The sequence below is a fragment of the Lygodium microphyllum genome, chromosome 26 (genome assembly GCF_053477565.2).
Source record: "Lygodium microphyllum isolate KBCC chromosome 26, Lygodium_microphyllum_v1.1.10, whole genome shotgun sequence".
Taxonomy (NCBI): domain Eukaryota; kingdom Viridiplantae; phylum Streptophyta; class Polypodiopsida; order Schizaeales; family Lygodiaceae; genus Lygodium; species Lygodium microphyllum.
The window spans coordinates 96,215,827-96,239,335 of NC_141160.1; the positions used below are offsets into that span (position 1 = coordinate 96,215,827).

At 40.6% G+C, this 23,509-nt stretch overlaps 1 protein-coding gene across 4 annotated transcripts in view; it reads left to right on the forward strand.

Annotated features, from left to right (window-relative positions):
* Nucleotides 1–22,505, forward strand: part of LOC148013572 (uncharacterized) — a 41,736-nt gene extending 19,231 nt beyond the window's left edge. Inside the window, exon 3 of one of the 4 annotated variants that reach the window (XM_087667474.1) lies at nt 6,860–7,234. In XM_087667474.1, coding sequence (XP_087523600.1) covers nt 6,860–6,954 — 95 coding nt within the window. In that variant the 3' untranslated portion in view covers nt 6,955–7,234. Of the gene's footprint in view, nt 1–6,859; nt 7,235–21,707 lie in introns of those variants that run through there. The other 3 variants (XM_087667475.1, XM_087667477.1, XM_087667476.1) reach the window with 3 other exon arrangements.
* The last annotated feature ends 1,004 nt before the right edge of the window (nt 22,506–23,509 follow it).

Genomic DNA, 23,509 nt, shown 5'->3' on the forward strand with positions numbered 1-23,509 from the left:
TAGTTCTTTTTTCATTCGCGAATTAGTGCCTAGTTGTACATAAGATCTAGATTGTGCATCTTGATTCATTGCCATTTCGGCTCACCCATGAGGTCTTGGAGTGGCTTCAGATTGGCAACTACGTTACTAGCTAGCTTCCTCATCAAGCACTCAACAATCCCTTGGAGCTCAAGTCTATTAGAAGGAATATGGAAAGGGGCAAGAGTTTGTCATCTACTAGGGCTTTTGGTCATCATACAAAGTGGTTCTAAAGGTGGGGTCTCACCCTTCTCGATAGCTGGGATGTGATGGCTTTAAGAGACTCACCTATCGTCCTTGCTCCTTCCTTATAATCCTCTTCGACGGCAAGTTGATGGTGGCTAGCACATGCATCCCATCTCGATCATATTTAGGACATGGAATATACTTCATTAATGGCTTGTACAAAGTCTTGGCATGTGAGTCCCCCTTCAAGATAAGGGAGATGTCATCCAAGTCCCAACCTGTTACTTAAGAATATAAGACCGTTACCTAGTCTTCGATTACTCATGTGTTCCACATCTAGGGTCGGTCAAGTACAATGTCATAGTCTACTCCCTTCACATAACTATGAAGTTCACTGAGAATTGGACACCTACTATTTTCAAGAGCTAGTCATTCACCAACACTTCAAATGGCCTAGCTTTCATGCCATTAGCTAGTGTGACCTTAAATCTTGCAGTCTCCATCGATAGGTTACCCCATGCCTGTAGGATTACATGGCTAAGCACATTGACTTCTGCTCCTATGTCTACAATCCCCTTCCTCATGACATCTCCTAATGCTACCACCAGTAGGGCTGCATGCATCTCTATGCCCTCCCAAAAAGCATTAACATGCAATGACCTAGGTATTGAATTCAGCATTAGGCTTGGTATCGGCATGGCTGTGTCATGGTCATGCAAATTAGCTACTCCTAGCTCATTAGATTGCTCTACCCACTGCCTTAACTCTTGCCATAATAAGGAACTGTGCCTAAGAAGATCCCCCATTGGCAAAGTCACAAGGGGGGGTCGATATCAACATTGTAAGTAGGCCACTAGCTGCTTGTCTTTCATTTCGCTCTATACTCTTTTGCCATTGCTCTTGAGCAGTCTGTCTTCATGTGGTGCCTAGGCCTTATCTTTGTGGTGCTACATGGGGTGCAGATGCTTCTCTAGATTCTATGTAAGTAGGAGAGACTGACATGCTCACACTAGAGAGCTCGTCGATCTCATCTTCTAGGATGGGCTCGGTATCCTTTATGTGCTCTTGGGTCTCTCTCACCCACTACTTGATCGTGTTAACCACTTCTAATTAGTGCCTTGGAACAGGATATTCCCCAACCTTGGCATTCCCCTTCTCCATTGTCTTAGGAGCATATGTTTTCTCTTATGCATCCATGACTTGCTTACCCTTTAATAGTGTAGTGGCACTGTGGATTTTGAGTGCGACTTTTGTCTCGCCTCTCTTCCTTCTTCCCCTACGACTCCTCTTTCCTATGGAGGCCATGTCAAGGTTGCTAGGTCCTGGTAATGAGATACCAGCATGCCTCATCTGCACCATGGTCATGACATTCAACGAGATGGGAGTGGCCTTGCCATCAAGTATCTCGACTCCAAATAGCCCCGAAGGCATGGATGGCACAATAGCTGAACTAGTGAATGCTTTCTGCCTAGGGCACTTGGTATACAAATGAGTGATTCCACACTCAGGGCATCTCAAGTCAGTAGCCTGCTCTCGTTCAGTGCAACAAGATGAGATGCGTCATGGGTGGCCGCAAGTCCAGCATGCAATAGGTTCTTGGTTTTGACCTCCTAGGCCTCTATCCCTTTCCCGACCTAACGCCATCACCGCTACTAGTCAAAAATCCATTAGAACAAGATTGCCCTCTTCATCATAGGAGATGCAAGGGTTTACATATACCTCTTTCTCATTTGGCTCCTCAACATATTGCACTGGAACATCACTCGATGGATGGGTCATGAAGGGTCCAAGTGGTCTAGGTATGCCCATGGGGTTGATGTCAATCCTAGGGATAGATAGCCTTGAATCATTAGGTGTTGGAAGAGCTAATGGAGCTCCCCTTCCGTAAGATAGCGATCTATTACTCAAGTAGTAAGCGGATGGTATGGCTATGGATGGCAATAGCCTCGGCAATCACAACAATGCACTACATTATGGCCAAACCTACCGCAATTGGCATAAGGTTATCTGAGTACCCTGCCTCCTCTCAGAGAATATCTTGATGAAGAGACTCTTGAGGTTGTTGAAATTATTCCGTTTGACATTGTCTATACTAGTGTACCACATCAGTCCTTTGTCCCCAAGGCAAAGAGCAAAAGCCTATGTGCATTGTTAGGCAGGGTCATTAGGCCGTTTGCCTCACATACCTGCTCAAACTACTATACAAAACTATATGGCTCGTTGTCGAACTGATACTTATCGAGGTGCTTGGCAACTACGTGTATCTTTGTTTGGCTTTGGGAGTTTAGAGTGATACCTAGTCCTGTTAGCAACGAAGTTGCTAGGGTGGCTCTGCTCTACTCTGCAGTTGTGTTATCTTTGAGTTGCTTTGTGAGAAGATCGCTCAATGTAAAGTCGGCTTCAAGCACTTTTTCACTCTCAGTATTGGGTCCTGTCCTATTTCTATTGGCAAGCACTAAAACTCATTGGACCTCTCACATTTTTATCTCTTGCCTCAGCCTATCAATTCGTTGCTCTTGATTATAGGCAGATATGCCTTGAAATACTTGCTTTGCTAGTCTCTGCTCTTCCTCGAGGTCTGCTATAATGTCATCGGCTGGTCTTCTGTGGTGCTCCATTCTGGCTTGCAAGTCATATCGATTTATCATTTGTTGAATGTCAATTGGAAAGTATCCCAAGCCGAGCTCACCATTTTCAGGATTGGTGTTGGATCTTGACATTTTGTTGGTCTCTTGGGCCACTAGGGTGTCGATCATGCTTATTAACTCAGGTAAGATTGAGTCCCTAATCGTGTCAACTCCTGTTACTCTCCAAGAGGCTTGCTCTTAGGCTTAGTATCCTTGGTTACACATTCAAGATCTAAGGGTCTTCTCCTATTAGTGGGTCATTCAGTCTTGCTTATCTTGCGTGTGAGTTCCTTGTTATTTCAAAAAGCTCTCAATTTTAAGTGGACTCAGGTGCTCGTGGGGTGCTTTCTTTTGTGTGTGATGTGAAATCAGGCTTTCAACTTTCTAGGTGCACTTCAAGTAATTATTTATGCAATGTGTGACTGTGATGAAAACAATGTGGTGCAACACATGCTTTTCTAGTCCACTCATGTAGGTGCTCGTTGCTCTAATATGTTCGTGTGGGTCCTTTAAGGTGTTTCGGATGGCTAATCTGAGAGGTTGTGTTTGCAACTGCTTCCTAGGCCGCTAAGTCACGAGTTTTGAAGTATGGAGGCTCTATGAGCATTTCGATGTGTCTGGAGGCGTAATGAGCCTTTCGATGTATTTGGAGGCCTATGGGGTGTTGCTCAGCTCCAAGTTAGGCTTTGTCCTGGTCTAGGGTATGCTGGTTTCTTAGCTTCCAGGTTATGGTTTTAGGGTTCGAGTATTAGATATCTGATTCCCAGAATCAGGCTCTCTGATTTTGGCTCTTGTCTGTGTGGTCAGCTTGGATGGTCCAAGTCTGAGTGCCCAATTTTGGGCATCCGAGTGACTCGGTTTCGAGTTGGACTATGTCCAAGTCAAACTGTCCGAACTATGTGGTCAAAGTGTTAGACGGATGAGTGTGTCCAAGTGGACAAGTAGTTCAAGTCCAATTGTCCAAGTCTGGTGACTCGGATGAGGAAATGTGTGTCCGAGTGGACAAAATTCAGACGGTCCAATTGCTCTAATTGGACCCCACGACGAGTGTACAGTGCGGCAATGAGCTACCAAAGAAAGAAAAATCTTTAAAAACCCTACTTGTGACTTGCTAATGATTGCACCAAGGGAGTTAACACTCATCAATAAGCACAAAACAATATCCAGAGTAGACTTGGAGTGTCAAAACATGTTGTGGCGAAGATCACAATGCACAATCTCTCCTCTTTGCATGTAGCTCTCTCTCTTTCTTTCTCTCTCTCTCTCTCTCTCTCTCTCTCAATTGAGCACATTAGCTCTCCCACCTATTCTTGGCCTATTAAAGCTCTTCCCTACTCAGTTATGGTTTTTCCCCTTTCTTCCTTCTGATACATTATACATTAGATCTCTTTTTCTCTCCCTTTTTCCTATTTGGCTTGTTTACAATAGCAAAGACGCTTATGTGCATAACCTTCTTTTTTAATTTTTTCTTAATCCTAATGCATTCAAATCACAACCAAATGCCTACACTAATCCAACTTACCATCTAGATCCAAAAAATCAAAAAACTTACTAAGGAAATCGAATACCTCTTCAAACTCCCTCTCTTCCTACATATCCACCTCAAGCACTAGTTTGGGAAAATTCTTACTTCAATGCTCGATTCGAAGCCTACAAGTACTCAAATCTTGAATCCGTTGGTCTTGGCAATAGAACCAAAATGTGGGAGCTTGTGTTTGTCCACCAAGACCCATGGAGCACTTGTTGTTCAAGTATTTCAAGCCAATAGCAATGGCTACCTCTCACAGAGCCGTATGGACTCACACTTATGAGTATAGTGAGCTTACCTCCATGCTGATCAAGTTGCCTCCTCCGTCCAAGCACTCTGGTAACTCCATAATCCAGTACAATCTTCAAGTGAGCTTGATCTTCAAGCTCCAAGCTCCATGCTCCATTGCCGCATGCGCGAGACAAGAGAAGAGAATAGAAGAAGAAAAGAGGAGAAGATGGAGAGCTTCTCCACCACAATCCCTCACCCTCAAATACTCACTCTCTCACAGTCCCTCTCTCAAGCACAAGCTCAAGCAAAGAAGAACAAAAAGAAGAAGAGAAGAGGAGAGTTCATTTTGCCACACACAAGAATGAGCTTCTCCATTCACTTTTTGGATTTTATGCATGTCCTAATCCCTTTTGGGCACCCACCCCTCTTTTACATAACTGGCCATTTTAGCCTAGGTTCTATTTTCCTATTCTCTTCTATTTACATTGTGGATTCACCCATGCTCGTCTACTCTCTACAAATTGCACAGGAGGGAGTCTAGTGCTCTTTTGCAAAGATTTAGAGATGCTTTTGCATTTTAAAATGCGCATCTTTCATTTTTACACTTGCCTTGGGTTTGTAAGGTGTCTATTTCAAGAACCTACTATCACTCATATCTTCTAAGAGACTCGTGTAAAATGCTGGCAAGAGAGCGGCCCTTAACATTAGGCGAGTCAAAGAGACTCGTGTAAAATGCTGGCAAGAGAGCGGCCCTTAACATTAGGCGAGTCATTGCACAACTATATATCCCTATATTGATGTCAAAATAGAGCAGTGGAAGGTTCTCTTGCGGTGTTGGCTTCTGTTTTAATAGGAGTCGTAAGAGGTGAAGGTAATTACAGGTGGTAAGGAAGGTGGTAAGGAAGGCAGGGTCAGGGCTTGCTGTGAACTCATCTAGGAAGTGTGTGATGAAAGGCTGGAGGTCTTGAGCTAAAAAAATAGGGCACTCTTCAGGGCTAGAGGCATTGGCATTATAGATCAAAGGAAAGTCGTACCTACCATGCTTTTCTTAGTCAAAATCCACACCGTGGCACCTTGGGTAGTATGTTGCAAAAAGCCATCCATGCATCAAATTTGTTGTCCCAAAATCCCAGCACTACTGAGTAGGCTCTCTTTTCCATAGTGTGGGTTTTCTTGCACTCTCATCGGGCCACTACTTTCCCAGCCTCTTCACGACCTGAATAGCTTCTTCAACTACTGGAGGGGTATTGAGGGTTGAAAGGACTTGATTTTTTGGGCCGATTTTTGTTGTTTTTCTGGACTAAATGGTTGAGTTTTTATTAATTTTGTATGTTGATTAGTTATTATGAAAGTATTTAAGAGTGTTTTGGATAAGAATGATTAGGTTTTAGAAGCTCATGATATTTTTTAGTGAAGATATGATGATAATTGAATAGTGTCTGATTGGTTCTGTTTAGCTTCTATTTTGCTCTGTTTTTTTTCTATATGAGAGAATGGAATGATCATTGATTAAGTTTGAGAGTGTTTGGAAGCTTATTGAATGATTCTTAATGGTTTTAAATGGTTTTAGTTGAGCTAAAGGCTTTCTAATAACTTTTTGTTAAGCTTCTTGACCACATGTAGAGCCTCTATCTCTATTCGATTTCTATTTTGTATGCCTTTGTAAGTGTTATGTTGGATGAATGTATAGCTTAGAGAAGTTTTCTAATCTTGAAAAGAGATGAATACAAGTTCAAAATAGCTCAAAGAAGTGGAAGGCATAGCTACTAAAGACTTACGTAAAGACTGAAGTGATAGTGACATTATTGAGCTATGAAGAGATATTGTAGTGGCTTTGGTGACCTTTCATATTAAACATACCTCTTTGGAGGAGTATCCATGACCAAAGAGAAGTTACGTATGATTATTCTTTATGATTCTAATCTACTAGTGAGAGAGTACGTGTGAGAGACAGAGAGTGAGATATAGCTAATTTTTCATTAAAAACAATGTATTTATGATGAGTGAGATTGTGAGAGAGACTATAAAACTTTTAAATATGAATACTATGTGATCATTTTCATTTAAAGTAGAGCATTTCTTTGTGTTCTCTTATTCTTTTGATGAAGAATATGAAGAATGAGTTGAAATATTGTTGTGATAAATCCATGGGAGAATTATTATATGAAGCTACATGAAGATCTGAGAAGATTGGTGTTTTTTTCCTATTATGGTTACATAAAATATGAAAAACATGCTTGTTGATGATACAAGATAAATTTTCTTGCAGTAGATTCCCCATTTTCTTGGTGTTCCTCTTGGAGCTTCATGTTTTTTGTGCACAGTCTTGGAAATCTATCATCAATCGAAATTAGAAGGGATTGAAATTGAAGGAAATGGCATTGCTGAGAGGAGATTAATTCAATGGATTCTTGCAAAGTTTCTTCTACCACTAAAGATTTGGAAATTCTCATTGCCAAAGCCACTTCTTGTAAGAAATTTATCCCACAATGGTGGAAACATATTACCATCTGGATGCAGGCTCTATGTGGTGGGCTATTTCCTCTCCATGTTGAAGCAATAGAGACATGCATTTTGCCGGCAAGTTGTTTGGGAGCAAACTGAAAAGCAAAAACAAAGAGAATGACCATCCATGAAAGATATAGTTTTTGTTGAAGAGTTTTCAGATATCATCAACTGAAAGATTGTAAAGAAGCTTCAAGAGTCCTAGTTAATGGAAGTTCACAAGAACAAGAAGAAAATAAGTTGGAATTTGTTTATGGATGCTCAACGGCAAGATACATGGGATGCTTGGTATATTGATAACCTTATATTTGTTCAATTAAAAATCCACTGGAAGCTAGTAGACAGAGTGTTCTTCATAACATACACTATTGAAACCATTAGAAGCTAGCATTATTATGATGATGCCACCACACAATGATGCTCAGAAGAATGAGTTTCGATACCTTCAGAGCCAAATACCTTCCTCTCTATAGTGGAATGAAAGCTAAATTTAGATACATTGAAAACAACCCACACGTCAATCTCTGGGGTATCAGGATCCAAGAAGGTGTTAGCTCTATCCACTTCTTTCACATGCTCTTGGGTGTTGTTGGACTTAGTTGCTGTTGAGAAAGCAATCCTTAGGTCTCTTCTTTTGGTCAGTATGCTTTTAAATTTCTTTTGGCAATTGGAAGACAACATCAGCAATTTTCAAAATGTTAGGTTTGGTTTAAAGGTGTCTAGGTCTTTAACCAAGTCATATTCTTTGATGGGGTCCACAAGCTTCTCCAATTGATTAGGAAATGGGACAACCCCCACTTTTATCTTCCCTCTTTTCTCTACAAGCAGCAACATCTGCACTTCTTCTACTTCTGAAGATACTTCTGCATCCTCCATCTCTTGAACCTCTGGTCATGTCTTTGTAACTATCTCTGTACCTCTTTATGATACTGCGATGCTTTATACTACATTGTTCTCCTCTGTACTATGTTGTTTCTCCTTGGGAAGATTGAACTTCATTGAAATTGCATATGGAACATTCTCTTTTGGAAGTGTGAGTTCTCTTTTCTTGGCACCCATTATTACAGCAATCTCCAATTCCACCAAATTGGATGCAGGTTCTTAGGTCTTTTGTCGGGTATCAGGGGTAGCTTTCATAGGAGTTGGACTAGGACAATATTTTGCAGTGTGGCCTTCTCCTTTGCATCGACTGCATAAGGGTTTTTGTAGTCCATGGACCTTCTAGGGTTTGGACAACTTGGTGAGATATGACCATTTTCTCCACATTTGTAACACTCGACTTCTGATCACTGACCATCGCTAGACTATCGTCCTTTGTAACTCTAAGAGGAAAACCTTCTTGGGCCGAAATTAGAACCAAACTCTCTAGGCATTGGTCCAATATTCTGGGTTGTCATCTTGAATTCCAACAAGTTGAATCCTGCTTCTTCATCTTTCTTCATTCTTTCATGTATGTCCTTCAAAGGGCAGATATCCTTTGTATGGTTCTCCCTTAAATAATATGAACAGAAGGCACCAAGCATAGTTGGTTTTCGAGTACATTCAGTGGCTAGATGTCGCGCTTGATGAAACTTTTCACACCATATATTAGATCACATCACATCTCTTCCAGCTCCCGCATGATTGGATATGTTGGTGGTATTCATCTTTATCGTTTGAAGTTGTTTTGTAATCACATCCATCAACTCTTTTTCTTGATGCTTACAACTAAATTGGACAAGTAGTCCTTCAAATTTTCTCCTCCTAGAGTAGGGACCATAGGGTTTTGGGAAGCATTTGTAATTACTACATAGATTGGTTGGGATCCAAAGGGTCCTTTGTTTTGATTTTGATTCAAAGCGCCTGTTGAGGCTGGTGGTTGGTTCCAGTTGATAGGGTTCCATTGTTATTGTTGAGTTTCCATTGGAAAAATTGTTTGAGGTGTTTGTTTTCAATTGAGGTTAGGGATAGGGAATAGTCCCTAGGACTACATTTAGTAGGTATACCATTCCTGGCATGGAATGAGATAAGAATCCTCTTTCTGAGGTCATTGACACTCTTGCTTTAACTTCATTATACAATCTTGCACCTTCCATTGCAGCTTGCAGGTTGACTAGTCTTCTCAATTCCACAAACTTATGAACTTCTGGTTGTAGGCCTCTAAGAAAAACTCCCTTCCGGATGCCTTCATCCAAGTGATGGTTGGTCCATCTCTTCAGTATGGATTCCATTGTAGAGACATATGCTTCCACCCATTCACCAGAGGGTTGACTTAAGCTTATGAACTCATTTTGTATCTATTCTTCAAAACCTTTATGCTTGAATTTAGTGAGGAAGGCCAATTTCAGGTCATCCCATATGCTAAAAGATCTTGCTACTTGTCTTTCATACCACTGAAATGCCACGCCTTTGAAAGTGGCAGAGAATATCCCCAACTAATGCTCGGGGGTTCTGGCATTGTTGGCTACACACATTACCATGAACTCAACTACATGAAGATCATGGTCTTCATTTTACTCTCCCTTAAAGATAGGCAACGGAACTACATTCATTGGCATGTCATCAATATTTCTAGGATGGATCTGACTAGGAAAGGAACCTTGAGTCACCATGGGGATTTCTATAAAGAGTGCCACAAGGGTGTCAAAGGAGGCGTCTGCTACTAGCTTGTTCTCGGCTTTGATTTTGGCATTCTCTCTCCTCTCGTATCTCTGGACTCATTCTAGTGCTTGCCTCTTGATCGCATCATTCATCAAGGATTTAGCTCCACCTAGTTTATATGTACTCAACATAATAGAATCAGAAGGGCTTCAGTCTCTAGAGGACTAGCTTGCCAACATTGAAAGATGTTTTATAGCAGACACATTGATTGATGGACATTCATAAGTAAACATAATGATGGATGTGACAATGAAGGATCTAGGCTTGCAAGATATGCAACCTACATAGTGGCTTATTAGACTGGAAAACCAAAGTAAAATTAAGCCTTCGGGCATTCTTCCATATGTGAAAACAGTCCTTGCAGAAAGAGGCTATTGACTGACCTATCTTGTGGTAAAACCAAATTCCTATGAGATTTCATATCCTCTGCTCTACTAGAAAGACCATTACTTTTTGAAGCAAGACCAACGAATAGATTGGTTCAAAGGAACCTTAACCCTAGGCAAAGGACCCAACAAAGTAGTGCTGAAGTTGTATGGATCACAAAAAGGTAATGGATCCACTTCCATTGAAGTCTTAACAGACTCTTCCAATGAGATAACAAATGGCATATCAAGAGATGAAGAAGCTAATAGATAGATCTTTCCCAAGTCCCTGACAACAGCTATTGTAAGTCCTCTCGAAAGAAGTAAAGTCTTTATCAATGGGCAAATACATGCTGCATAAATCTAAAATGACTTTTGAAGACACCTCTGACAATGAGATAGAGACATGGATATACTATTCTCCTTGTTACATGGTCGTAACAGAGACAGAAATAAAGATAGATACAGAAATAGGAAGTAGAGACAGATGCAAAAGCAAAGGCAGAAGATACAATAGAGAATCTGTTCTTCTCTTATTACAAAGCCCCTATTGCAAAAATAGAGTCCGAAGAGAATGAAGATGACAATGTAGAAAAAGACTATGAAAGTGAGCTGAAAGAATCTATCCTACCAAAGAGAATACGAATGAGAAAGAAGACCTAGAAGCCTCAGAAGCAAAAGATCCCATGCTATTAGACAAAATGTCTATGGTGTCCTTTGGATTGGCTAATAAGTCACATCATATGAAGCATATCCATCAAAAATGGATTATGCAGAATAAGCCTTCCTTTAGTAGTGGCTCTTGTGGCCTGAATTCACCCTTCTCAAGAGAGGATAATGACGATGCACCTTTTCAACAACCACCAATCTAGCAGCCCAAACAGACCTCTGAAGATTCGTATTGTGTAACGTTCTAACATGTATCCTTTGAAGATGAGTCCTCAAGCCAAGAAGTAACTAATTCCCAAACCAAACCCGAAATAGTAATAATACCCTTTCAGCATACCAAGGAGCAAGATGAGTCCTCCTGGAAAGTGAAAGTTGATTCCAGTGGTGCATCAGAAGAGGAGACCACTCCCTTGAAGGATTTGGATGTATACCCAAAAACAGTCCACGTGACCTTCATCCGTGAAGTGCAAGGTGAAAAGAAATTAACATTCATGAATGCACATGGTACTGAACGACACTTGAAAATAGGTATCAATCTTCGAGAAAAAGAGCTATCAGTCCTGCATTACCTACTAAAGGAGAACTTGGATGTGTTTGCATAATCTTACAAAGATCTAAAGGAGATCGATCCCATGGTGTGCCAGCATCACATCAACCTAGAGCCTGATACCAAGCTTATGAGGCAAAGATAGAGGCACATGGATCCACATTATCCCACTCTCATGAAAGCCAAATTGTTGAAGCTCCTTGAAGCTAAATTTATCTATCCAATGGACAATAGTAAATGGGTTTCACTAATCATGGTGATACCTAAGAAGAATAGAAAGCTGCGAACATGTGTGGACTTCCGAAAGCTAAACTCCAAGACCAAGAAGGATCACTTCCCTATCCCTTTCACAGACCAACTTTTGGACATAGTGACTGGCCATGAGCTTTATTTCCTCTTGGGTGAATTGAGTGGATACAATCAAGTCCAAATTATAGAAAAAGATCAATCCAAAACAACCTTCACAACAGAATGAAAAACCTATGCTTACAGAGTGATGTTGTTTTGGGCTTTGTAATACTCATGTTACTTTCCAATGAGTGATGATGGCCGCCTTCTAAAATCATATGCCTGATTTCATTGAGATGTATCTAGATGACTTTTGTGTCTATAGCCTAATCCGTGATGCTTTGACAGACTCAAGAGTATGGGATCTCTCTCAACCCCGGCAAATGCACCTTCGGAGTCTCTTTAGGAGTTTTTTGGGCCACATTGTCTTTGCATAGGGGATGGCAACAGACCCTACAAAGATTGAGAAATTTGAAACTTTAACAATGCCAACCAACCTCAAACAGCTGAGGGGAATCCTTGGCCATGTGGACTATTACAGATGATTCATTGTGTACTTTGCAATAAAGGCAGCTCGTTTACATAAGATCCAGAGGAAAGATACAGAGTTTACATGGACCACTGATTGTAACGAAGCATTCAACACCCTAAAGCAATGTCTAATTGAAGCTCCCATCCTCTAATCTCCTGATTGGACAAAGGAGTTCCATGTGCACACTGATGCATCTATCGAAGGCCTCGGCACAATCTTATGCCAAAAAGGCTCCTCGAAGTTAGATCAACCCATTTATTATGCCAATAAAAAAGTAATTGATAAAGAACAAAACTATACAATGATAGAACTTGAATGGCTAGCAATGGTGTTTACCCTAGAGAAATTTTGACACTACCTGTTGTCGATACATTTTAAATTTTATGTGGATCATGAGGCCATGTCCTTCCTGATAAACAAAGCATATGTGAAGGGAAGAATGATGAGATAGCTCCTTCTGTTCCAGGAGTTTAACTTTGAAGCACCTACCTAGCCTTGTCCTTCCCATGTCTTGGCCAATCATATGTCGTGAATCCCTCAAAGTGAGAAAGAGGAGTAGAATGACCTTGACCTCCTTGATGCTTCCCTTTTTCTAGTCGAAATTGTAACCCCATGGTATGCAGACATAGGCAACCTCTTGGCTAGGCAAGAATATCCTCCTGGTATCTCCAACTGCCGTGAGAAGAAGAAGCTTCTATTGGAATCACCCCCTACACCCTGTTAGGTGGTGCTTTGTACAAGAAAGGCAAGGATGAAGTACTGAGAAGATATATCGCAGGAGATGAGATTGGAATAGTGCTGAAAGCATGCCACAACGAGTTCTAAGGAGAACACTTTGCATGAGAAATGACAACCAGAAAAGCCTTGCTCATAGGATATTGGTGGTGGACCCTCCACAAGGATGCCTATGACTATTGTAAACGTTGTAATGCTTGTCAAGGATGGAAAAGCCTACCAAATCTAGTGCTATATCATTGCAATCTATCCTTCCTCTAAAGCCGTTCGAGAAGTGGAGAATTGACTTTTTTGGCCCCATTGATCCGCCAACCAGAAAGAAGTAGAATATATACATTTTAGTCTGTATGGACTATGTGACAAAGTGGTGTAAAGCCAAAGCTCTCAAGCAGGATAATGGCAAAAACATGACTCTATTCCTGTATGATAACATCATAACTCATTTTGGCAATCTCGTAGAGCAAGTGAGAGAGGTACTCGCTTCCTCAACAAAATTATGAAAGAATTGACATAGTTATATAAGATCTGCTTCTACCATCACAAGTCCATACATTATTACCCCAGAGCCAATGGCCAAGTCAAAGTTACCAATCACATCCTCTACTCGATCTTGAAAAGGATGATTACTACACATCGTCGTGATTGGGATGATCGACTTATAGAGGCCCTCTAGGCATACCGAGCATCCCATAAGGCTGCTACAAGACAAACCCCTTTCCAACTGGTGTATGGTACAGATGCCATTTTTCTTATTGAACTGGAGTTGCCCTCTCTGTGTGTAGCTATCAAAGAGCATTTGGGAGATGATGAGTCCTTGCAGTACCATCTCTTGCACTTGGAATGTATGGATGAGACTCGCAGGATGGACCTACAGTATATGAAAGCCACACAGGTGGCAACACCCTATAGTCCAAGATAGTTAAATCATTCGTTATTCTTCCAAGATGCAATTCTAAAGTCGCCTTCCTTGGTGTGCTATATCCTGTAACTCAATCAATGCTTCTAACTCCTACAACAAATGCCAATTTCTAATATGCAATCAAAGTACTAGACTTATTGGATACCTCCCTGGATATGCATCTTTATCAATCGATACAAGTTGATGTCATCCACCAGACGAAGCTAATCTTCATCGAAAATCCTTTGAGTGATGTGAGCTTTCATCCTAACCGAATGGGGATGTGAGTATGTGCTACCCTCTATATTTATCAAGAGAGCATGAGACAGAGAGTGGGATGAGTGACCATTCCTTGCTCTTTATATCCAAATGAGAGGGAGATGTGTGAATGGAGTGTTGCACACATGGGATGGGCCTCTCAATGCACAAAGAAGAATATGTTCATGTGCATGGCACTATAAGGCTCTCTGGCCTTCCTTCTTGCATGGTTTGCCAACACGGGGTGGGATGCACTATTGCACCATCAATTGCGCACAAGGCATACGACCTCTGGACAAGTGACAACAAATTACATGAATGGGGTTCAAGAGAACTGGTTTTCCCTTTGTATTTATCAACAAAGTGTGAGACAGAGGGGGGGCTGAGTGTGGTTGATTTCCCTTTCATCAACTGAGAGGTTAGGATTGAAGAACGTTACAACAATTGGAGTGAAGTACGTCATCATTTCCCTCTGCACTCATAGGATGGGCCTCCACCATCTTCACTACACCTCACTCTGTTTAATGCACTGTACTACAAGGCTGTACTACAAGTTTGCGTGGCCTTCCTTCTTGGATCTATGCTAGATGGGTTGGGACGTATCGATGTACCATCAACTATGCATACTGGCATACTCCTTCTAAAGAACCATCCCTTTTATTTATTTCTAAACCAGATGTGAGATATGGATTTTAATTATTATTCATTGAGTGATGTGAGTCATGAGGCGAGTGCCTGATCTATCATCTTCACATGAGCGACTATTGAGATGAGTGTTGTATTCTTCCCCATCAATAACTTAATGAGCTCTTCATTGATAATGCTACCTTCCTGGGTACTGCGGCATGGTCCGCCACGCTAGACGAATGGGTTGTGGTGAGTTATGGTACCTCTTGCCGATGACTACAATCCTTCATGTGTAAGCAGTGATAGTTCACCTCAACCATCTATAAATCGGGCCAAGTTTTTCTAACCCTACCCCCTTTTTAAACAAGATTTAGTCATGCTTTTAGTGTGGTGATGTATAAGTATGGGTTGTGGTTAAGTGTTAAGTCTCTATTGATTAGTCAACCCAACCTCTTCAAGTCTTAAGTGTGGGGACGTGTCCCTGTGTGTCTATTCTACATATCCTCACGAAAATACCCCTACTTGATCATTCCCGAATACCATGTTCTAGATTGTCCCTAATGGGGTTCCTTCCCCACCCACCTGTCCTATTTTCACCCCATCCTTAGGGCCGTTCCTTGTCAATTTGTCTTTATCCTTTGTTTCATCCTTTTTCCATGCACATGCACCCTACATTTATCTAAATTATAATTTGATCTTATAGCTCTATTTACCCCTTTGAACTAGCAATTTTCCTTCTTATGGTCCTCTGTTCTAAGCCACAGTTTATGAGCTATTAATTTTTGAAGATTATTTAAATTAGACGTTTTTCCATCCAAATGTGTATTTTTTGCTTTGGAACAATGGTATGATGTAATAGCCTCGACCTCAATCTTCCCCTAATATTTTTTATTTTTAGTACTCATCATTTTGATACACGGTTTGTTCGTTATTAATTTTTTTGCATTTTTGAGTCTTCTCACGTGTGATTTTGCTCTTTTTCCACATGAACCTGCCATCTTCTCCTCGAAATTTCACTTTGATTAGATAGCCTTGTTCAGCTTACTCCCTTGCACATGTTTTCTTTTTCCTCCATCATATCGCAACCAACTAATTTTATGTTATTAATTTTTATGTGTTTTTGTGCTCGTTTTTACTATTTTTCCCATGCGAATGCACTTTCTTGCATCAAAATTACCTTTTGATCTAACATTCCAGTTGTCCACCATTCCTTGGATATTTTTTCTTTTTGTCGCCTCTTTTTTCAACTTACTAATTATTGGGAATAAATTTTGATCGAATTTTTGGGTGTGTTTTTACCATTTTTTCCATATAAACGAGTTCCATTCTCGTTAAAACTACATTTTAACATGACAAGTCTATCCGACTCTTCATTACAAACAATTTTTCTTCTTCTTTTTTTGCATTTTGTCCAGACTAACAGATTTTGCATACTTAATTTTTCTATGATTTTTCATGCTTGATTTTTTATATTTTTCCACATGAATCCCCCTCCTTGTTACCAAACGTGCTAGATGTGTCATCCATGTCATTCCCCTCATCACCCTACCCAGTTTTGCTTTGTATATCTTGATCCAATGCCCGAATCTCTCTGAATTAATTTTGCATTTTCACCCCCCATGTGTCGCATAAGTAGTCGATTTTTGCCTTGATACGTGTGTCTGACCTTCGCGGTGTGCCAGTTGGCTTCACAGCCATGTCCGATCATTACCATCAATGCAAATTTATTTACTCACCCCCCCCCCCCCCCCCCCCCCCCCCCCCCACCCCCCAATTCATGCACGAGGCAGGGGAATCATATATTTTTTAGCTTTTCTTTTTGGAAAACTCCCCCCTCTTCCCAACTCTCTCTCTCTCTCTCTCTCTCTCTCTCTCTCTCTCTCTCTCTCTCTCTCTCTCTCTCTCTCTCTCTCTCTCTCTCTCTCTCTCTCTCTCTCTCTCTCTCTCTCTATCTCTCTCTCTCTCTCTCTCTATCTTCCCCACCCCACCTTCTCCACCTCCATATCCTCTCCTCCTCCTCTTCTTCCCTTTCTCCTCCCCCACCTCCTCCCCTCCTCCTCTTCTCCATCTCCTCCATTTTCCCTCCACCTTCTCCTCCTCCCTCTCTTTCTTCTCCCACCCTCCTCTTGTTCTCCTCCATTTGCCCTCCTCCTCCCACCCTCCTCCCTTCTCCTCCCTCATGTCTCCATCCTTGCCGCCGAACCCATCCACCGGCCTATCCACATGGCCACCATCACGCCGTCTTCCACGTCTTCGCTGCCACGTGCAAGCCGCCTCATTGCCATGGCTCACTACCTTGGTGTGTGCCCCTCACCCACAACCTCCTTTGTGTGTGGCCTCCATCCCCACCGCTACTTCTACCACTTGCCCTCTCGCCCACCCTTTCCCCCCTACCCATCTTGTCCCAGTACCCAACCAGTACCCCTCCCCCACCCTTTCCCCCCTCATGTCCCCACCCAATCCCACCCCCCTCCCCTCCCAACCTGCCCACCCACAGGTCCCCCGCTCCCCCTAATTCCCACCCCCCTACCCTTATCATTATCCCCATACCCATTAACCTATCCCCATACCACCATTAACCTACTCCCCCACCATTCTATTAACCCCCCCTCCCACTACCTTACTACCCCCCCCAACCTTAACAACACCTTTAATCCCACATTACTCCGTCCCCCCCCCCCCCCCCCAAAAAAAAAAAAACCTTTACTACCCCTCCCAACCTTACCACCCCCTACCCCCGTATCTTTATTTTTCCCTTCCCTCTCCTTATTCTTACCTTTAGGTCGCATGTGCATGCCTTCTTACTCCGTGCAAACGTTCGCGTGTTGCCTCTGAAGGGCCCACTCACGTGCGAGATTTTGGTCCTTATGAGCATGTTCATCATGATAGCGATCATTCACGCACAAGGATGTGCATGAAAATTTTTTTCGTACAGTTGTGCGTTGGTATTTATTCACACAAAGCAAAACGTAGTCTGTACTCGGGTGACAAATTGCCATTTAGTCGACATGTTGTTTTCATACGAGGATTTTTCTATTCCACAGCATGTTGGGAAGTGGGATTTGTGCATTAAACCTTGTGGATATCCACACACAGCCAGGTTCTTTTTCTTTTTCCCTCCTTCGCATGCACCGTAACACACATATAATTGTAATTAAAAATCAAGTGACCATTGCACCCACTAAACAAATAGAATGCACCCCATAAATTTTTTATTAAAAAGAACTGATCCTTAATTTATAAAAGGAACCCAGCCATTGCACGAGCAGATAGCACCATAACCCACTTAATTTTGTAATTTAAAATCCATTCACAATGCATATGCATATGTGCTATATACACATTTAATTTGTAAATAATAATGAATCCCAAAGTCACACATATATGTGCTTTGCACCACATATTATCTAATTTTTAAGAATGAATTGCATTTGTAGAGACTCCTAGTCTAGCCTTGTCAAGTTAGTCTAAGTAGGGGTTGGGATGCAAATACGACTCACCATACATTAATGGAAAATTTAATAATGAACTATGATTAATTTATCATCTAATAAAAATAAGTCGTAGTTTTCACCCACCCACTTCACCGCACCATAGGTATACACCATACGCTTATGAGAATTGGGGTGGTTAGAGACAAAGATATTGTCAGTCTATACTTATTTCCATTGGTCTGAGTCTATGGTGTAGTCCTGGTTTCTGTATTGTATCTGGGATATGGTATGTGTAGCATTTTCTTTTCTTTTAAGTGTTTGATTACGGGGTTTTCAGGTGCCTGTATGTATGCATCACATGAAGCTTTCAATTGCATGTGTGTGTAGGTCATGTCAAATTTTTTGTAGAATGTGGAATGCTTGGGGAGGTCTAGTCTAGTCCAATTAGTTTGTTGTTATTTTTGTTTCCTTGTTATCTATCTCAATAGTGGTATGTATGGGTTTTGCATGAATACTTCCTCCTTTTCTTGGTTTTGTATGTGTGTGGATAATCGAGTGTGGTCTAAATGGCATCTTCTTCCACACCTCTCCTTATGATTCAACATGTATCATTACCAGTTCATGATTATTCTCTTCTTTTGGATGTTGATTATATTCACAAGGCCGGTCTTCATCTCTTTGTGGCCTTGAAGTTCCCTCGAGTGGATACAAGCTCTCTTACTCTTTTCTGGAGACTTACAAGAAGCTTTCGAACTTGGTTTATGGTTGTCGGTTTTGTTTATCCCCCGCTACTGTCAATGAGGCCTTATTTCTGCCTTTTGCAGCTTCCCCTATGCCTAGTGGTAATCATTTATTATCCACTACAGATATCCTTGCCTTGTTATAGAAGGAGGCCTCTACTCCTTTAGTAGCAAATAAGGTTATCACTAATTCAGGAGTATCAGTGGCACATATTTCCTCTCCCTTATGGAAGCAATTATTCTAGTTCCTCTAGGACCGCTTTATATCGAGCAAGCCTACATCAAAGTGTTTGTCCTGAGAACTCTTCATGGCCTCTGTCAGAATCCTTGAAGGGGTTAAGCTTAATTGGACAACCTTTTTGTTGGCTAAATTGGATCAACATTTTCAACGTGTCACAAAAGGTCAACTCAATATTATTTCCTATGGGGTTTTTCTATACAAGATCATTCAGTTTGGCACCTCCCCCAGATGGCATTCCTATTCCTGACCTTGTTCCACTTCCACAATAGTCTTCTCCTTCTTTTTCTTCTCCTCCTATGGAAGCCAATTTAGATTTAGCAGAACCCCTTATCACAATCATTCAAAAGAAGCACCGCACACATGGTCCTTATCCTCTCCCTATTCCAACCCCTATGGTATAGATTCCAATACCTAAGGTATCTAGTAGCTCCCTTCCCTCATCCTTGTCTTGTCCCAATCTCTTTGTAGTGCAACAGGAATGAAAACTAGATTCACAAATTGCTCCTTCCTTGCAAATAGATAGTACTTTCTAGGTGTATACTTTCACAATTGGTTTCTGGTGTTTAGTCTGCTTTGGAGACTTTCATAACTTCATGTCTTCTGACAATTAATATAGGAGTGTATACCTCATCGCAAGATAATGTGGATTCTTTGATTAGCCAGCTTAGCAAAGCTCTAGAGGAAATGCCTCTCTTGAGGAAATGATAGAATCCACTCGTAAGCTTGATATATCTGAGGGTCAGTTGCAGCATTCCCAAGGAACTATAGAGTCACAAAAGAAGTTTATTGAAGAACTTACCAAAAAGTTGCTACTCTTTTTGTTCCTCCTCCCACCCAAGTGATGTCTTCTTTATTGTCTTCCAATGAAGAGCTAGATTATTTACAAGAGAAGGCTAAACTGTGTGATGGATTTTCTACCAAGGTAGAACGCCTTCAACAGTGTATGAATTATGTTCATGAAGATTTTGCCCACTAAGCTAAATAGGTGGCACCTCCATCATTCTTCTAGGTTTAGTATCAATAGCAACGCTTTACATTGTACATTTCCTTGAGTAATGTGTGGACTTAGAACTTCCAGAGGATGGATGGCAAAACATGTGGTCTATAGATTCACTCAAAGCTATGTTTGATAGATTTGTTGATGAGTTAATCTCTCATGAGGCCCAATTATTATCTTTTGTGTATCTTTAAGGAGATCTACACATCCTTGATGAGAAGGACATGAATTTTTATATAGGAGATGTGATTTTTCAAGTAGTCATGTATGTACATTCTGCTAAAATGACTTTGGTTGATAGCCTAAAGAATTATCATCATGAAATGTTGTGGTGTAGAGGCTATGCTTGGCATCCTCCTTTGGAGGATGATATTCTGGATCCTTGCCATCGATAGAGTGTCTTTCATAAGTCTAATATTTAGCCATTGAGATCCCAAGTGTTGAACCATATTGCTAACAATCCCTTATTCACTGAGGATTTCTTTCAGCTTTTGATTTTTGATGTTCCATCTATCCATATGATCTTCATGACATCCTATCGTATTCCCTAATTTCTTATTGATTACCCTTGTATATTGCCATCCTCACATCTAATCCAGATAGTATCCCTCACTTATCATTTACTCTTGCAGTTTTTCCTCAAATATCAATTTTTACTACATGCACATTTATTGCTAATCTTATATCCTCACCTACTCCTATTGAACCTACTCCTGCTGTCCTACCTATTCCTTCTATTTTTCCAGCAGAATCCCTTCGAAAATTTTTACTTTCTTTTCCTTATTTCCCATCATCATTATCCGTTCAAATATCTTCATTTTATGATTTATCTTACCCACCCCTTCACTGTTCTCCTCTTATCCCCTTACCATCTCCATCTAACTATATTAACCTTGATCCACAATCAGTGATGAATACTCCTGAGTATAATAGTAATATCCTCTTTCTCAACAGTAGTGGACATTAAATGATTCTTTGACAAGATCAATGTTTAATTGGCCTACCATTCGTGGTTCATGGGACACTTCTACACAATGTTCTGCTTCTTATCTTCAATTTACTAGAGCACATGCTTGTTCTGAGGATACTTTGATACACTTGGCATCTCATTTTTGTTGGTATCTTATTTTTATGCATCAACAATCTCACATGAATACTCGAAAGAGTATTCTAAACTTGATGATTAATCTTGATGAGGATATGATTATTGCTCGAATGGATGTCCTATATTATTTTACACAAGCTTTTCCTACCAGGTTTATTATCTTGTTGGAAAGGATGCATTGTTTACAGTTTCTCCAAAGTGTGCCTCTACATTTTTTGGATGAGAACAAGAGTCTTAACTTCTCGAGCTCTTCATTTTTGGGGAGCATGTGCCATTTAGACTACATTGTCTTGTATCTATGTGAGTTTTGCATATGTTTGATGGTATATATGTGGCGTGTTATCCTTCTTGCATGGAGTTAAAGATGAAGATGGAGCTAATTGAGTGGTTGATTTATGGTGGTTCGTGATTTTATCTAATGGATGGATGTTTATCGCATAACAAACCTCATATTTTTTAAAAGTTTGTCATGCTTTTTTATTTCAAAGCTGTGTTAAGGGATAAAGGTGTTTTCCTTTTGTTGTATTCTTTCTTAGATACAGATTATAAGATGGGGTCGCGCTTGGATGGTGTTTCTTGAAGATGATGTGGAAGATAAAGCTTAACTATTATTTTGAACTCCTATTCTCTTTATCCTAGGTCACGAGGACGCTCCCTGATTAAGTGTAGGAATATGTGGAGGGTTGAAATGACTTAATTTTTTTGGCTGATTTTTATTGTTTTTGTGGATTGAATGGTTAATTTTTAATTGATTTTGTATATTGACTAGTTGTTTTGGAAGTATTTAAGAGTGTTTTGGATAAGGATGATTAGATTTTAGAAGCTCATGATGTTTTTCAGTTGAGATATAATGATGACTTAATAGTGTTTAATTGGTTCTGTTTAACTTCTATTTTGCTCTGTTTTCTTTTTGTATGAGAGGATGGAATGATGATTGATGGAGTTAAACAATGTTTGGAAGCTTATTGAATGATTCTTTATGGTTTTGAATGGTTTTAGTTTAATTAAAGGTTTTCTAATGACTTTTTGTTAAGCTTCTATTAACCATCTGTAGAGCCTTTGTCTTTATTATGTTTCTATTTTATATGCCTATGTAAGTGTTATGTTGGATGAATGTGCAGCTTGGGAAAGTTTTCTAATCTTAAAAAGGGATTAACATAAGTTCAAAATAGCTCAAAGAAGTGGAAGAAGTAGCTACTAAAGGCTCAAGTAAAGACTGAAGTGACAGTGACACAATTAAGTTGTGAATGAACACTGTAGTGGCTCTAGTGACCTTTCATAATAAATATATCTCTTGGGAGGGGTATCCACAACTAAAGAGGGGTTATGGATGAGTATTCTTGATGATTCTGATGTACTAGTGAGAGAGATAGAGAGTGAGAGATAGCCAATTTTTCATGAAAAACAATGTATTTATGAGTGAGATTGTGTGAGAGACTATGAAGACTATAAAACTATTGAAGATAAATACTAAGTGATGATTTCCATTCAAAGTGGAGCATTTCTTTGTATTCTGTTGTTCTTTTGATTAAAAATTTGTAAGTTTTATTGTGTTAAATCGGTGGGAGAATTATTATATGAAGCTACGTGAAGATATGAGAAGATTGGTGTTGTTTTTCCTTGTTGTCGTCACATAAAATATGAAAAATATACTTCTTGATGATACAAGATAGATTTTCTTACAGTAGGTTCCCTATTTTCTTGGTATTCCTCTTGGGGCTCCAAGGGGATAGCACTCGATTTAAGGCAGCAGAGTAGAAGAAGTTAAATTCAAAAGGTGTGTCCCCCTTCTCCCACTACTCCCAATGGTTTAATTCCAGTGCCCAATTGGCTGGCAGTTGTTCCTTAGTTTGCACCATCTGAACCTCGAGCATATCTTGTGACCTGGCTTTAAATTTCCTCCTCATGAAGTCAACCAGCTCTTTGCGTTTTCTTTTGGCCTCAATTATTCTTTCTGCAATGGTGGCTAGATCTTCTTCTTGGCCTCTTACTTATGTTGATGGAGACGGGAGTGGGCTCTATTCAGTAAGCCGATTTTTGGGACCATCCACTGGCTTCAAATTTGGGCCTTCCTCAATTGATGGTTCCATATGGGTGGTCGTGGTCGATTACTCCTACTGTTCTTGGCCTCCAACTCCCATCTACTCCAAGTCTAGAGATCGTTGCCTACAGTAGAATCTGCCTTTGTTGCTCTAGGCTTGGGCTTGAGTTCTGGGGGTGTGTTCTTAAAGCTTGTACTTTATTGCTCTTCGTGTGATTTCTAGCTTCTTCTTTAGGCCTTCTATGTTGTCCTCATCTCCTGCTGTAGTCACATGAAGCACCAGATTTAGGAACGCAT